General features: G+C 37.8%; 1 protein-coding gene across 1 annotated transcript in view; it reads left to right on the top strand.

Annotated features, from left to right (window-relative positions):
* Nucleotides 1–13,589, top strand: part of LOC105533148 — a 41,528-nt gene that overhangs the window by 3,589 nt on the left and 24,350 nt on the right. The window contains exon 2 of the mRNA XM_011971499.1: nucleotides 11,889–11,960. Within this exon, the coding sequence (XP_011826889.1) occupies nucleotides 11,889–11,960 (72 nt within the window). The remainder of the gene's footprint in view (nucleotides 1–11,888; nucleotides 11,961–13,589) is intronic.

The raw sequence follows: 13,589 nt of genomic DNA, 5'->3' as shown, positions 1-13,589 counted from the left end.
AGTCTATCTATTGGCTTCTGTTATTCCTCAGTATTCTAAGCCTTCAGAATCTTTTTCTTGGACTATGGCATTAACCCCTTTACTGATCACCCTACTTGTTCTTAAACTCCCTTCAAATCTGTTTTCAAAAAGTGATCTGAGGAATCTGTAAAAAACAAATCAAATTACATTTTTTCTTTGCTTTGAAAACTCTTCAGCAACTTCCCATTACACTTTCAATGTTGAAATATAATTTACAAACTATAAAATGTGCAAATCTGATTTTGCCTATTCAGTGAATTTTCATAATGATATACACCCAAGTAGGCACTAGTCAACACAAGGCTGTCTTGTAATAGTAGTCTGTTCCTTTTTTATTTGCCTAGCAGTAATCCATTTTATGGACATACCACTATTTATTTGTCCATGCTCTTATTGATGGGCAATTAATTTTTTTTCCAGTCTTGGACTATTATAAATAATGCTGCTATGAATGTTCATGTATAAGGCTTTGTGTAAACACATGTTTTCATTTCTTTTGGGTAAATGGTAGTGGAATTGCTGGGCTATATAGTAAATTTATATTTAACTTTTAAAGAAACTGTCACATTGTTTTCCAAAGTGACTATATTTTCGCTATGTTTAATGTAAAATCCAAACTCTGTACATGACCCCAACTCTCTTTCTTTTCCCTCTATCTCTCCTCTCCATTTCGCTGCTCCACTTAGTTTGTTAAACACATGAACCTCTTTCCTACCTCCAGGTTTCATCTATGCTATTCCATCCAGCTGGTTCCTGTACCACTCACTCCTTATCCTTCAGGCCTCAGAGAGCCTCCTCTGCCTTCTCTCATCTAAGAAGTTTCCCTCCTATTATTGCCTATCATTGTTTCCTGTTCATTTCTTTCATAGCACTACTCACTCATTTATGATTATTTTTGAGTTTATTGACTTATTTTCTTTTCTCTTCTCTACTACATTGTGTCATCTTTGAAGGTAGGGCTGTGTCTGTTTTCCTCACAGCTGTGTACCCAGCTCTCAGCACAGTGCCCAGCGCCCAGCGTGGAGTAGGTGCTCAACAACTATTGGCAAAATGAACTGTTATCTATCGGCTGGTCTTTAGATTGCCTTATAAACACCCCTCAATTGGGCAAGGATATCCTCCAGGACTGTTACCCACTTTAAGAACTTAGTGCCAAGGAAAGAACATAAAATTTCATTCTAAGAAATCTGAAAACATTTCAAATAAATGTGCCTATTCATTTATATAATTGTATAGAGCTCTTCCCAAAGGCTCACATTCTAAGTACTTCAGTAAAATAGAATAATGAGTCAGAGTGTTGAGAGGAGAAAAATGCTTTGGAACTCAAGGTCTTGGAAGAATCAAGAACAACACCCTCGGTAAGGCTTGTCTATGAAGAGAGATGCTGATCCAAGGGAAGACAGTGAGTCCATCATTAGAAACTGGGACACCAGGCATGAGCCTGGGAGATACCCTGTTAGGTTGAATATGTGCCCTTCAGACATAAGGAATGAAGTCTGTTTTATATTTCTGCAAAAAGGGTTATTTGGCTAAGTGAAGGTAGCTTCTGTTTGCCTGGGTTCCCAGATATATATACCTTCTCTAAGGAATCGTGTTCCCGACTCTTTCTCTCAGAGATAGCCTAAGAAGGTGGGAATGGGGTTGAATATAAAAACAAGACAGAACTCATGGTGCTTCTTGCATAAAAGGCAGCCCAGAAGGTTGGATCAGGAGTAGAGCAACTGATCGATAAAGGAATATTTTATTCATTTCAAAGATAGTATGTTTTTGTTCTTTCCAAAAAGAAGGATATCTTCTAGTTATTCTAAATGGACATGGGAGAAACTGGCCTCCCTGGGAACCAAGTTACATCAGAGAGAATTCTAAGTCTAGAAGTAATAGAAATTGACTGTGATTACTTAAACAAGAGATGGAGGTTTATTGAAAGAATAGTCAACAATCCTAGGATTGAAGAAAGAGCTGGAAATCAGACCCCTGGAAGGCTAGAAATCAGGAGAACTCCAAGGATCTCAGCTGCAGAAACTTATCAACCTTTTTTTAAGGAACTACTATCTAATGACTTATATTAAAAATTCCTGCATGGGAGAGACTGACCTGTATTGCAGGTTGTATTCCTATTTCATTGGGCTGGGGGTGGTGGGTGGAAGCCTGGGATTTGTAATCCCACCAGAGCCACAGTGAGTAGACAAAAAGCCATTTCACAAAGAAATTAATGTAGAGGAGGCAAAACAAACTATTTGCTTTTCTGGTAGTGGTAGAGGTATAAGTATAAGAGGTATAAACAGATTAATTAATTCATTATTATCTCTATGAACATTTGTATAATTCAGTCATGTTACCATGAGCTGGGTTACACAGATGAAATAGAACACATTGCTTACCCTTAAAGAAGTTACTGTGCAATATTGAGAGGCAATTAAAAAAAACACTCGCAATTGTTCAAGTTATGGGTCCTTTGGTTGCAAGAAAACAGAAGTCATTCAAAGTTACTCAAGTAAAGAAGTGTGCTTATTGCAAAGATACAGAGTTCTCACAGAATCAAAGGAGAAGAAATCAGGGCAGCTGAACACTAGGGGAAATGAGAGAAACAGAAGCAGCTGGCTGCTACCTCTATTTCCCTCTCCTGGGCCGCAGGCTCGTCTCTCCCCTCTACTTATTGTCAGCTCCACTTTCCTTTTTCTGAAGAACAGCTTCCTCCCTTTACTCATCAACTTGAATATGGCTGTCATTACTTTCAATATTCAGGACCATCTCACCACCAACTGTCAGCAATCTCATGTCTTAAATCAAGTTCTCAAGATAGAATCTGTTCATCCCTGCTCATTTCTTGGCTCTAGGTCACACAAAATCAGATTTCTAGTCAACTGATGTTGGCTACTTATGGGTCAGGTGGTCATCACTACTTCCATTCATCCCTAGCTGTGTGTGTGCACATTTCTTTGGGTGGAGCTTGGTTAGAACAGGATATGTATATGAAGCTGTAGATGGGGAAGGCTCTATGGAACATTTATTTTACAACATATACTTACAATGAATTGAAGAAAATTCATGCCTGGTGTTGAAGTAGAGACAGGTCTGTTGCATCCATGCTTTGGATGATGTTTAACAAAGAGGAGAAGGGGAGAATTGGGATGGAAACTTGATGAGGTAATAGAACAGAGGGGAGGTGTGTTGAGCATCTGTTGCATTTGCCAATCAAACATCCCTTCTGTTTTTGACTTGCAATGTATTGCATTTTACCTTTGGTGTTCACTGTGTCCAGAGTGTTCATCATGGTGTCCAGTTTCCCTGACCACAGGCTGGCCAGATTACTCTACCCACGAAGGTCATGATTGGATGAAAGGTGAGCAAGTGGGACAAACAGATTCTTTTCTAAATTTTGAGGTAAGCTTCTTATTAATGAAAGGTTCTTTCTCTTGCCTGACGTTGGGAGCTGTAATAATAGTATAAACCACACCCATTTGTGGCCATTGTCTTCAACACCTGGAGAAGCCTTCTTTATTCTGGGAGAATGAAGCCAACAAGCAAATAAAAGCAGACTCCAGAGATAGAGAAAGGATACAATTACATTGGTTGAACACTTGTATTTTCTTGGAACTGGACTTCTCAACTGTGTGAGTATCGATGTTTGAATAAAGTTTCTGTTACTTACAACCAAAGAGGCCTGCCTATGCATCTTGCCTTTTTATTCAATCTGACAATCTCTGCTTTTAATTGCAGTGTTCAATTTACATTTAATGTAATTATTGATATGACTGAGTTTAAATCTACTGTGTTATTTATTTTCCTATTTCCTACCTATTTTTTATTCCTTCTTTTTTGCTTTTCCTACATTATTTTCATAATTCCATTTGATTTTTTTGTCAGCTTATTAGCTATACCTCTACTTTATTTTGCTATTCATTGCACTAAAGTTTATAATATATATCATTAACTTATCACAGTCTACCTTCAAATAACATTATACCACTTCATGTATAGTACAAGAACCTTCTCCCATATTTTATACTATTGTCACATTTTACTTCTATATATGATATAAATCCCATGACATGCTAGTATTGTTTTTGTTTTAAATAGCCAGTTTTCTTTTGAAGAGATTCAATGATGAAAAAATGTTTTTATGTTAGCCCACATATTTCTCATTAATGGCACTCTTGATTCCAACTTTAGACACAAATTTCTATTTGGTATCATGTTCCTTCTGCCTGAAGAATTTTCTTTGTAATTTCTTACAGTGAAGCTCTCCTGGTAACACATTTTTTTCAGATGTTGTTTGTCAGAGGAAGTATCTATTTCATCTTTCATTTTTGAAATATACTTTTGCTGGGCATAAAAATTTATTTGAGTTTTATTGTCTTCTGGTTTGTACACTTTCTGACATGAAATCTCCTTTCTTTCATATATTTGCTTCTGTGTACATAATGTGTCTTTTTTCTCTATTTGTAAGAATTTTTTATCAGCGTTTACAGCAATTTGATTATAAAGATATAAAGTGGCCTGTTGAATTTTGTAAAGTTTATTCTCCTTGATGTCATTTTACACCTGCTTATAATTTATAGTTATTAAATTTGGAAAGTTTTTGGCCATTATTTCTTTAAATATTTTTCTATCCCCCTTCCTTTTCCAGAATGCCAATTACACATTGGTAAACCACAATAGAATGGACAGAAATGGTTCCAAAGGTCACAGACCCACTGCTCATTTTTTCCCAATATTTTTACTCTCTCTGCTTCAGTGTGGATAGTTTCTATTGCTATGTCTTTTTCTTCAGCACTGTCTAATCTATTCTCAGTCTCACCCAATGATATTTTTTAAAAATTAAATCTTCTTTATATTCAGAAGTTTCATTTGGATCTTTTATATATTTGTTAGCTCTCTCTCTGTCATGGTCACGTTTTCTTCTACCTTCCTGAGCACATAAAGCAGTTTGGAATAGCCATTTTAATATCCTTGCTTGCTGTTTCTATCATCTCAGTCATTCTTGGGTTTGTTGGCATTGATTTTTCCCTGGTAATGGGCCATATTATCTAACTTCTCTTCATGTCTGGTGATTTTTGATTGAGTGACAGACATTGTGACTTTTACATCATTGAATATAGGATTTCATTGTATTTTTAAAAAATGATGTTGGGCTTACGTTTTTCTGGCATGCAGTTATATTTCTTGGAAGTAGATCCTTTTCAGGTCTGACAGTAAGCTCTGTTGAGGTAGATTCAGGGCAGCCTTTAGAATAGGGTTAATTTAGACGATAGCCTTTTGAAGACTCCAGCTGATATCTTTTTCATTATGAGGTCTTTCTACTACGGCTGGTAGCAATATGAACTATTCTCAGCCCTGGGTGAGCTTTGAGAGTTGTTAAGCCTACTGCTTTCTGGTGGCTCTTTCACCAGCATCAGGCAGTTTCATCTTATGCATGTGTAGTTTAGTACCCAGCCAGAGACACAAGGGACCTTCACTGCAGATCTCTGGAAAACTGTCTAAGCAACTTTCTTCTCTCTGGTACTGTCTCTGGCAAATTCTAGACAAAGTGGCCTTTCTGAATTCTGATTTTTGTCTTCTCCACTAATCAAGGCCACCAGGCTCTGTTTGGAATCCTTGTCTTTGCACTGCAGCCTGGAAGCAGCCTTTGGCAGTGTGCTAGGGCAATTGCCAGGCTCAGCACATTTGTTTCTCTTCTCACAGAGGTCATGGTCTTGTGCTGCCTTTTGTCCAATGTCTGAAAATTGCTATTTCATTTATTTTTTTCTGGTTTTATAGTTGTTCAAGGTTAGGTGGTGAATTAAATCCCTGTGACTGAACTATATCTGGAAGTGAATTTTCTATATAATCATTTTTAATTAAAAATACTTCACCAGTAAATAATATATGTGTATAATTTGAAACATTAAATATATTCAAGAAATTTAAGATAAAAGAAAAAACATTCCCTTACTCCAGGCCTCTCCACCTCAGCCCCACTATGTAGAAATAACCCCTTTTTAATTAATTAGTTTTTTTTTTTTTTTTTTTTTTGTAGCTAGTTCTGAATTTTCAAATACAGTTGATCTTCAAACAACATGGAGGTTAGGGGTGCTGACCCCCTGTGGAGTCACAAATCTGTGTATAGCTTTTGACTGTCCCCAAACTTAACTACTGATAGCTTAGTGTTGATTAGAAGCTTTACCAGACACATAAACAGTCATTTAACACATATTTTGAATGTTATATGTATTGTATCCTGTATTCTTTCAATAAAGTAAGCAGGAGAAAAGAAAATGTTATGAGAATCATAAGGAAGAGAAAATATATTTACTGTTTATTAAGTGGAAGTAGATCATCATAAAGGTCTTCATGTTTGTTGTCTTCACGTTGAGTAGGCTGAGGAGGAAGAAGAAGAGGAGAGGTTGGTCTTGCTGTCTCAGGGGTGGCAGAAGCAGAAGAGGTGAAGGAGGTGGAAGGGGAGGTAGGAGAGGCAGGCACACTGGTATAAGTTTTATTGAAAAAAAATCCATATATAAATGGACCACATGGTTTAAACCCATGTTGTTCAAGGGTCAACTGTCACATGCCTCTACTGATAATTTCTATTGATTTGTTTTTGACATTATCTATTGATTTCTTTTTATGGTAGAAAAGGATTTAGCTCTTTTACACCACTTTCCAATTTTCCATCCTTCACCCTCCTAATATAATTGTACCACCATTTTTACATGGTAAATAATCATCTATATATCATTATGACTGTGCAAATATTGTTTATTTCAGAGCCTAATAGAATACTATGGTTTCATTTTATTTCTCATTCTGTTTTTTATTATTCTTGGGATTTGTAATCGCTTAATTAAAAAAAATGCATACTTTGCCATTCATGTGTTCTTAATATTTTCCAAATACTTCACTTTTAAAGAGATTCTATTGAGACCCCATCTCTTTCTTTTAATTAGAGGTGACCCTCCTGGGGTCCTCCGAGATACTGGAAAGTTACACATTTGTTACCCTGGAATCTCCCAACGCCACTTTCCTAAGTTGTATCCATTGCCTCCTCTTTCCCATGCCTTCATCTTTCTTGATTTACTCTCTCTTTTTGCTGGAGTATATCTTCAAGTAGCTTCCTAACAAACGGAGGTAATTTTTTTGAGTCATCCCTCAAATTTGAAATGCGTCAAATATTTTAGTTCTTCTGTTAAACTTGGTGGATAGTTTGATGATGTATAAAATTTTAAGTTATAAAAGTTTTCTATTAGAATTTTGAAGACCTTGGTCCATAGGCTTCTATTATCCAGTGTTACTAAGAAAAAGCCTGAAGTCATTTTAATTCTAATTCCATCTTTGTGACTTTTTATTTTTTCATTTTAGAATATCTTATAATCCTTTCTTGATCCCTTGTTCTCTGACATTTAATGTTCATGAACTTTTAATTGGCTCTTTTTTCACTTATTGGGCTGGACATCTTGTGCATCCTTTCAATATGAAGACTTGTCTTGAGAAAATAACAGTACCCTCCTTCCAGTTCCATTTCCACAACTTTCTCTGTTCTTTCTATAGCCATTATAATTTGTATGATAGAGTTCTTGGGTTTACCTTCTATTTAAATGTTTTTTTGCCCTTCCCATTGGTCGTCTTTTTGTTCTCTTTTTCTTCAGATTTTCTTGACTTGCTTTTTCAGCCACCCAGTTCAAGTTTTTAAGTCATGTCAGTTTCCAAAAGTTCTTTCTTAATCTCTGAGTTTTTTTTTTCTTTGTTTCCTGCTGCTTAATATATGCATTTTTTCCTATGTAACTGAGGATAAGAATTAGGGGAACTATTTCCTTCTGTCTTGCATTATCTCTGATAAATAAAGATCTTTATTTCCTGTTTGTTTTGATTTCTCACATGAAAACCTTTCATGTTAGAGCTTTTCTCAATTACTTATTTAATCTTAGTTGTCTGTTCATATTTAAGATGCTAAAATGTGTGTGTGTGTGTGTGTGTGTGTGTGTGTGTGTATCTGAGTAAAACTGTGTGTGGGTATGGGTGAAAGGTGGTAGTATTTTTCAACTGATGGCATAACTTCAAGGAAACTGGAAAAACTCTTGGTCATTTTACTGGCATTTCCCCAACTTCCACAGAAGAGATTCCAGTATTCACTCAAGGAAATGCCTGGCCATAGCATTCTGCCTGTAGGGATTTAGAAGGTGGGGACAAAGGAGAACTTGGTTTCATCACTTAATTTACGGACTTTTAATTAATCTCTTTGTCATTACTTCTGCCCTCCACCTCTTTTGTTGCCTCTGAATCCTGAGTTTTTCCAGTTAATTTTTCTAGAGAAGAAAATGCAGATCTCCTGCCTGGAGAAGAGGTGAGTGGGTTGAGTACCAAATGCTTTCTGATTCTGGTGTTCTGATTTTTCTACATGCTTAGCCTTTCCAGGGTTATATGGAGCAAACTGGTTCTTTCTCATGTTTCTCCTCTGGTGTCTTCCATCTTGCCAAATCAGTAACTGTTCCTCCAACAACCTTTAATCTTCTAAAAATTTGTTGAAATCTGTCATATGCTGATATCTCCTTTCTCATTCTCTATGTGTGTGTGTATGTTTTAAATTATTCTTTTTATCCTATTAGTGGGAACACAGAATGAAGAAGCAATAAGCACATGCTAGCAAACTGCCATCTTTAATCAGAATTCTAGGTTATATAATTTTTATTGATATTGCTATAATGAACACTTTTTTGTGCCTGTAGCATTTTTCTCCTTTTGCATTTATGGATTAGTGTAGGATCAAAAGCACAAGTAAGAAATTAGATTTAAATACTTAGAAGGAGACTTTATCCCACATTTCTGAAGCTGGGAAGAGTTGTAAGGAGAATTCAAGGCTAATGGGAATGGAGATGAAGAGCTTTGTGTCATGTTTTTATTTCTTAAATGAGATTATTTGTAGAGTGATGGGATTATAAATGCTTTTGACTCTTTAAACAAATGGGGTGTGGGGAGGGTGTCTAGAGCACTTTTCTTTGAGAAGTAAGGTGTTATACAAGAGCAACTTCTCCAACCTCAACTTTTTGCCTGAGGCAGCCCCTGTTGTCAGCCTAAATGACTTAACTTCTCAAAGAAATAAAATTTTCCCTGGGAAATGAAAGACATTAGTCCTGAGGGCCAGATATCTTCCAGGGATTGTGTCTGGGTGTGCTCAAGTCCTCTGCTTCTTCCATATTCCAGCCCCATTGAGCCATGGGTATATGGAGATCCCAGATAATAAAGAAAAAGCTTGCAATGCTTTTCTAGAAGGTAGAAGTTACTCCATGAGTGCTCTGTGCTATGGTTTGAATGTGTTTCCCAAAGGTTCATGTATTGGTAACTTAATCCCTACGCCCTTGAGAAGAGATTAATAGATTAATGAGGGTTCTTCTCTCATGAGTGGATTAATGTCACTATCACAACAGTGGGTTTGTTGTTTTGGTAGTGGGTGTTTTATAAAAGTGAGTTCTCTCTTGCTTTCTTGCTCTTACCCTCTTGCCATGTGATGCCCTCCACCATGTTATGATGCAGCAAGAAGGCCCTCACCAGATGCTGGTGCCATGCTCTTGGACTTCTCAGTCTCCAGAACTGTAAGCCAAATAAGTTCATTTTCTTCATAAATTATCCAGTCTGTGGTGTTCTGTCATAGCAACAGAAAATGAACTAAGACACCCTGTATCAGGAATGGAACCAGCTACCTGATAAAGTTTGCCCCAGAAGGAAGGTCCTTCTCTTTAGTTGGTTAACTTTGGATTCTGGATGTCAACTCACTGAACTGTGAGCTGTCCCAGGAGGCTCATTGCCCATTCTCAGCAGTACCTGGTCCCTCAGGGCCTAGTGTCAAACCAGGTACAGGTGGGCTTATAGACCAGAGTACAAAATGAATGAATTGACTTATTCCCTCCTAGTCTCTCATTTGAACAATGAACTCTTCCAAGCTTTTATTTCTTACATTTCTCCAACAAGGACTCATGTAACAAAGTGAGCATAGAAGAGGCACTAATAAAAACCCCCGTTATCTAAAAAATTAGTCTGAAGAGGAGTGTGGCAAATGACAACTCCACTCATTTGCACAGCATTTTACGGTTTTCACATCCCTGTTTTTCTGCATTGTCTCGTTTGTCCTCACCACAACCCTGAGGGGTTCTTAAGATAGTGAACAGCATCTTTCTTTTACAGATAGTGTGATTGAGGCCCAGTAAATTACATGGCTTATGCAAGGTCATGCAGCTAATATGTGTCAACAGAAGGTCTTTGTCCCAGGTCTTCTGACTTCAAGACCAAAGTTATTCCCAAAATATCATATGATTTTAGAAAAATAATAACAATAATGAGACTTAAATCACCCACATAAGAAATATCCATGAAATAATAGCATATTATACCCAGACAGCTGAGTCTGCTCTCAAGGGATTTTTATACTTTGGGGTCTATCTATTATTTGATTGATTGATTAATATTCAAGTTGTTTTAACTCCAAATGATTCATTCATTCACTTATTCACTTACTTAGAAAAACATCCACTGGTTGCTTAATTTGTGTCCAGTACTCTTTGGTAGCTAGAAAAAAAAATATTGACTATAGTCTATGATATCAAACAGTTTAGCATGAAAGTGTAGGATATGAGGCAGCATATGAATTTTCTATTGTTGCTGTAAGAAATTGCCATAAATATAGTAGCTTAGAACAACTCAAATTTATTATCTTACAGCTCTAGAGGTCAGAAGTTTGAAGAGTCTCATTAGGCTAAAATCAAGATGTTGGCAGGGCTGTCTTCTTTCTGGAGGCTGTAGGAAAGAATCTGTTTTCTTCCCCTTCCCAGCTTCTAGAGACCTCCTACCAGGTGATCTCTTTCATCTTCAAACCCAGCAATACCTGGTTGAGTCCTTATGACAATGCTGTATTTCTAGTTATGGCTCATCTGCCCCCGTTCTTCTTCATTTAAGGGCTCTTTTGATTATATTGGGCTTTCCTGGATAATCCAGGATAATCTCCCTATCATAAAGTTAGCTGGCTAGCAACCTTAATTCCCTCTGCTACTGTAATTCCCCCTCACCATGTAACATAATATGTTTTCAGGTTCTAGGGATTATAATGTAGACATCTTCAGGGGCTCATTATTCTGTCTACCACGGATAGTAGGTGATCTCATCTGGAAATAACATTAAGATTGTAATTCTAGGCATTGCGTACTTGGTGCCAAATGAGTATTATAGACCACAAGCGCAGAAAGCAAGAAGGAACATCCTCTTCTGAGTGATCAAGAAACTCTTCATATTAGACAAGTGCTATGGTTTAAATATTTGTTCTCTCTGAGACTTATGTTGAAACTTAATCCCCAGTGTAACAGTATTATCAGGTGGGGCCTCTAAGTGGTGACTGGGTCATGAGGGCTCTGCTCTCATGACTGGATCAGTTCATGTATGGATTAATGGGCTAATGGATTGATGGACTATCATACGAGTGGGTTAGTTATCAGGATAGTGGGTCTGCTACAAAAGCCGGTTTGACTCTCAGTGCACCCCTCTTGTCCTGTGATACCTTTCGCTATGTTATGATGCAGCACGAGTTTTTCACCAGAGGCTGATCAGAGGCAGCTCCTCAACTTTGGACTTCTCAGCCTCCAGAACTGTAAGAAATAATATTTTCTTCTTTACAAATTACCCAGTCTTAGATATTCTGTTATAGCAACAGAAAATGGACTGAGATAGCAAGGAAACTGAATAAGCAAAGTTTCTTGAGTAAGAATGAACATGGCCACAGGGAGTCACAAGATATTTTTTAATCAGGGAGAGTGTAATAAAGGCAGTTTTGAGTGGATGAATCTGGTGCTTGGTTATATATGAACCTCATTAGAATATTACTGTCTCTGTCCCTCTCTGTTTCATAGAAGGAAAACCTGAAGTCTAGGGAGTATGGATGTCTCATGAGAAAGTCAGCTGACAAAGCCACTGGCCAGATGGTAAGGGGGTTTTTCACAGTTCTGGAGAGAGAAGGAGGCTCTAACTTTTGCCACTGCTCATGACTGTTCTCAATAAAACAAAATCTGTTTGGAATTATTCCCAGAATACCACTAAAATTAGTTCTTTCTGTCTTTACTTCTGGTCATCTTGTCTTATGGGGTATGCATTTTGCAGAACCCGCTTCTCTATGTCCCTATTCAGTTGTAATTGAGGGATGGGAGGAAGGAACATAGGTTGGGATAAGAGGTATTTTCTTGAAACATTTTGGGAAGTCTTTTTCTCCAGTATTGCCATTAAAGTCACATTGGGTTGTCAACTCTGGGCCCTTACCTAAAGCTTCAGCTCCAATTTTTTTTTTTTTTCTCTGCTCTTTCATTAAATGTGAGGCAGCACAATGCAGAGGAAAAGCACAGGGAAGAGAAGCAGAAGAGCTGGCTCCTAGCTCTCTTTTACCAGCTAGCTCTGGGATCACAGGCAAGTCACTTTTCCTAGTCTTATTTCTCCACCTGTTAAATGGGTTGGCTTGACATGACAGTGGTCTTCAGGTTCATTTGAGTTCTGAGCCTCCGTAATTATGATTCTATGACTCAGCATCAATGGAGCTCCCACTTGTGGAAGTCAAAGGTGGATCTACATCTACTACTCATGTATCCACCTCCCCATTTCCCTGACTGACTTTATGCTTCACGTTCGTTACCTGTTTGGGTGTCTTTCTCATCTTGGTTTGGCAACCCTTTCATGAAGATGTCCCAGAATGTGTGTCATTGGATGTCACTTATTCTCTGATCCTTCCATTCATTCATCCAACAATTAGGCACCTATTTGTGCAAGGTGAGGCAGCTCCATTTTTCTAAGCTTTCCTGTTAGGTAGGAAGGAAGTGCAATCCAGGCTTTTCAAATCATGGATGTCAGAGAATGTCTGAGTTGGAAGGACATTTAGAAACCATGATTCAATAGCCTTCCTTTCACAAACAAGGAAACAAAAGCCTAAAGAGATGAAGTGATTTGCTTAAAATCACATGGCTGAACTGGGAATGTCAGAACTGGGACTGGAGTCAATTTTCCAGTTTTCCAGCCCAGTTCTGCCTTCTCCCTCCATTATCTACCATATTCTATTAACTGCTTTGAAAACAAAACTGTAATGAGCCCTAAATTATTTTCTCCTTTAGCACAAAGAATTTTTAATTGGGGAAGGATGTGCCCAAATTTGTGATGAGAAACAATGAACACAGCCTCAGTGTAATTACTGGGCCATGGCCCATTGTTTCAGTAAAGGCATCCTATAATGGAAGGAAAAAGAAGATGAGGAAGGAGAGAATGCAGACCTTCTTTGTTCTCAAACCTTTTGTCTCTCTGTTAGGCTGTGTTTGTTTGCCAAACATGAGCCTGGCAAATTGCGTGCCCCAAGTAATCCCAACCATCTACCCCGACTCCTCAGTGCTGAGCTTGGCAGCTGATAGCTCAGCCTGTTTCATTGCCAAACTGAATGAATAGACCTCAGCCAAGTTCTGGCTGTGAAAAGAGGCCTTGGGTACAAGGGCCCCATGCTTTTTGTGATCCAGTAGGGACAGGTCACTGCCTGGCTTATTTGTCTTCAAACCAGGCCAACCCACTCCACACCACGTGGG

This window comes from Mandrillus leucophaeus, unplaced genomic scaffold (genome assembly GCF_000951045.1).
Source record: "Mandrillus leucophaeus isolate KB7577 unplaced genomic scaffold, Mleu.le_1.0 Scaffold1228, whole genome shotgun sequence".
In the NCBI taxonomy this organism is placed as follows: domain Eukaryota; kingdom Metazoa; phylum Chordata; class Mammalia; order Primates; family Cercopithecidae; genus Mandrillus; species Mandrillus leucophaeus.
This window is presented reverse-complemented; position numbering and strand designations above follow the sequence as displayed.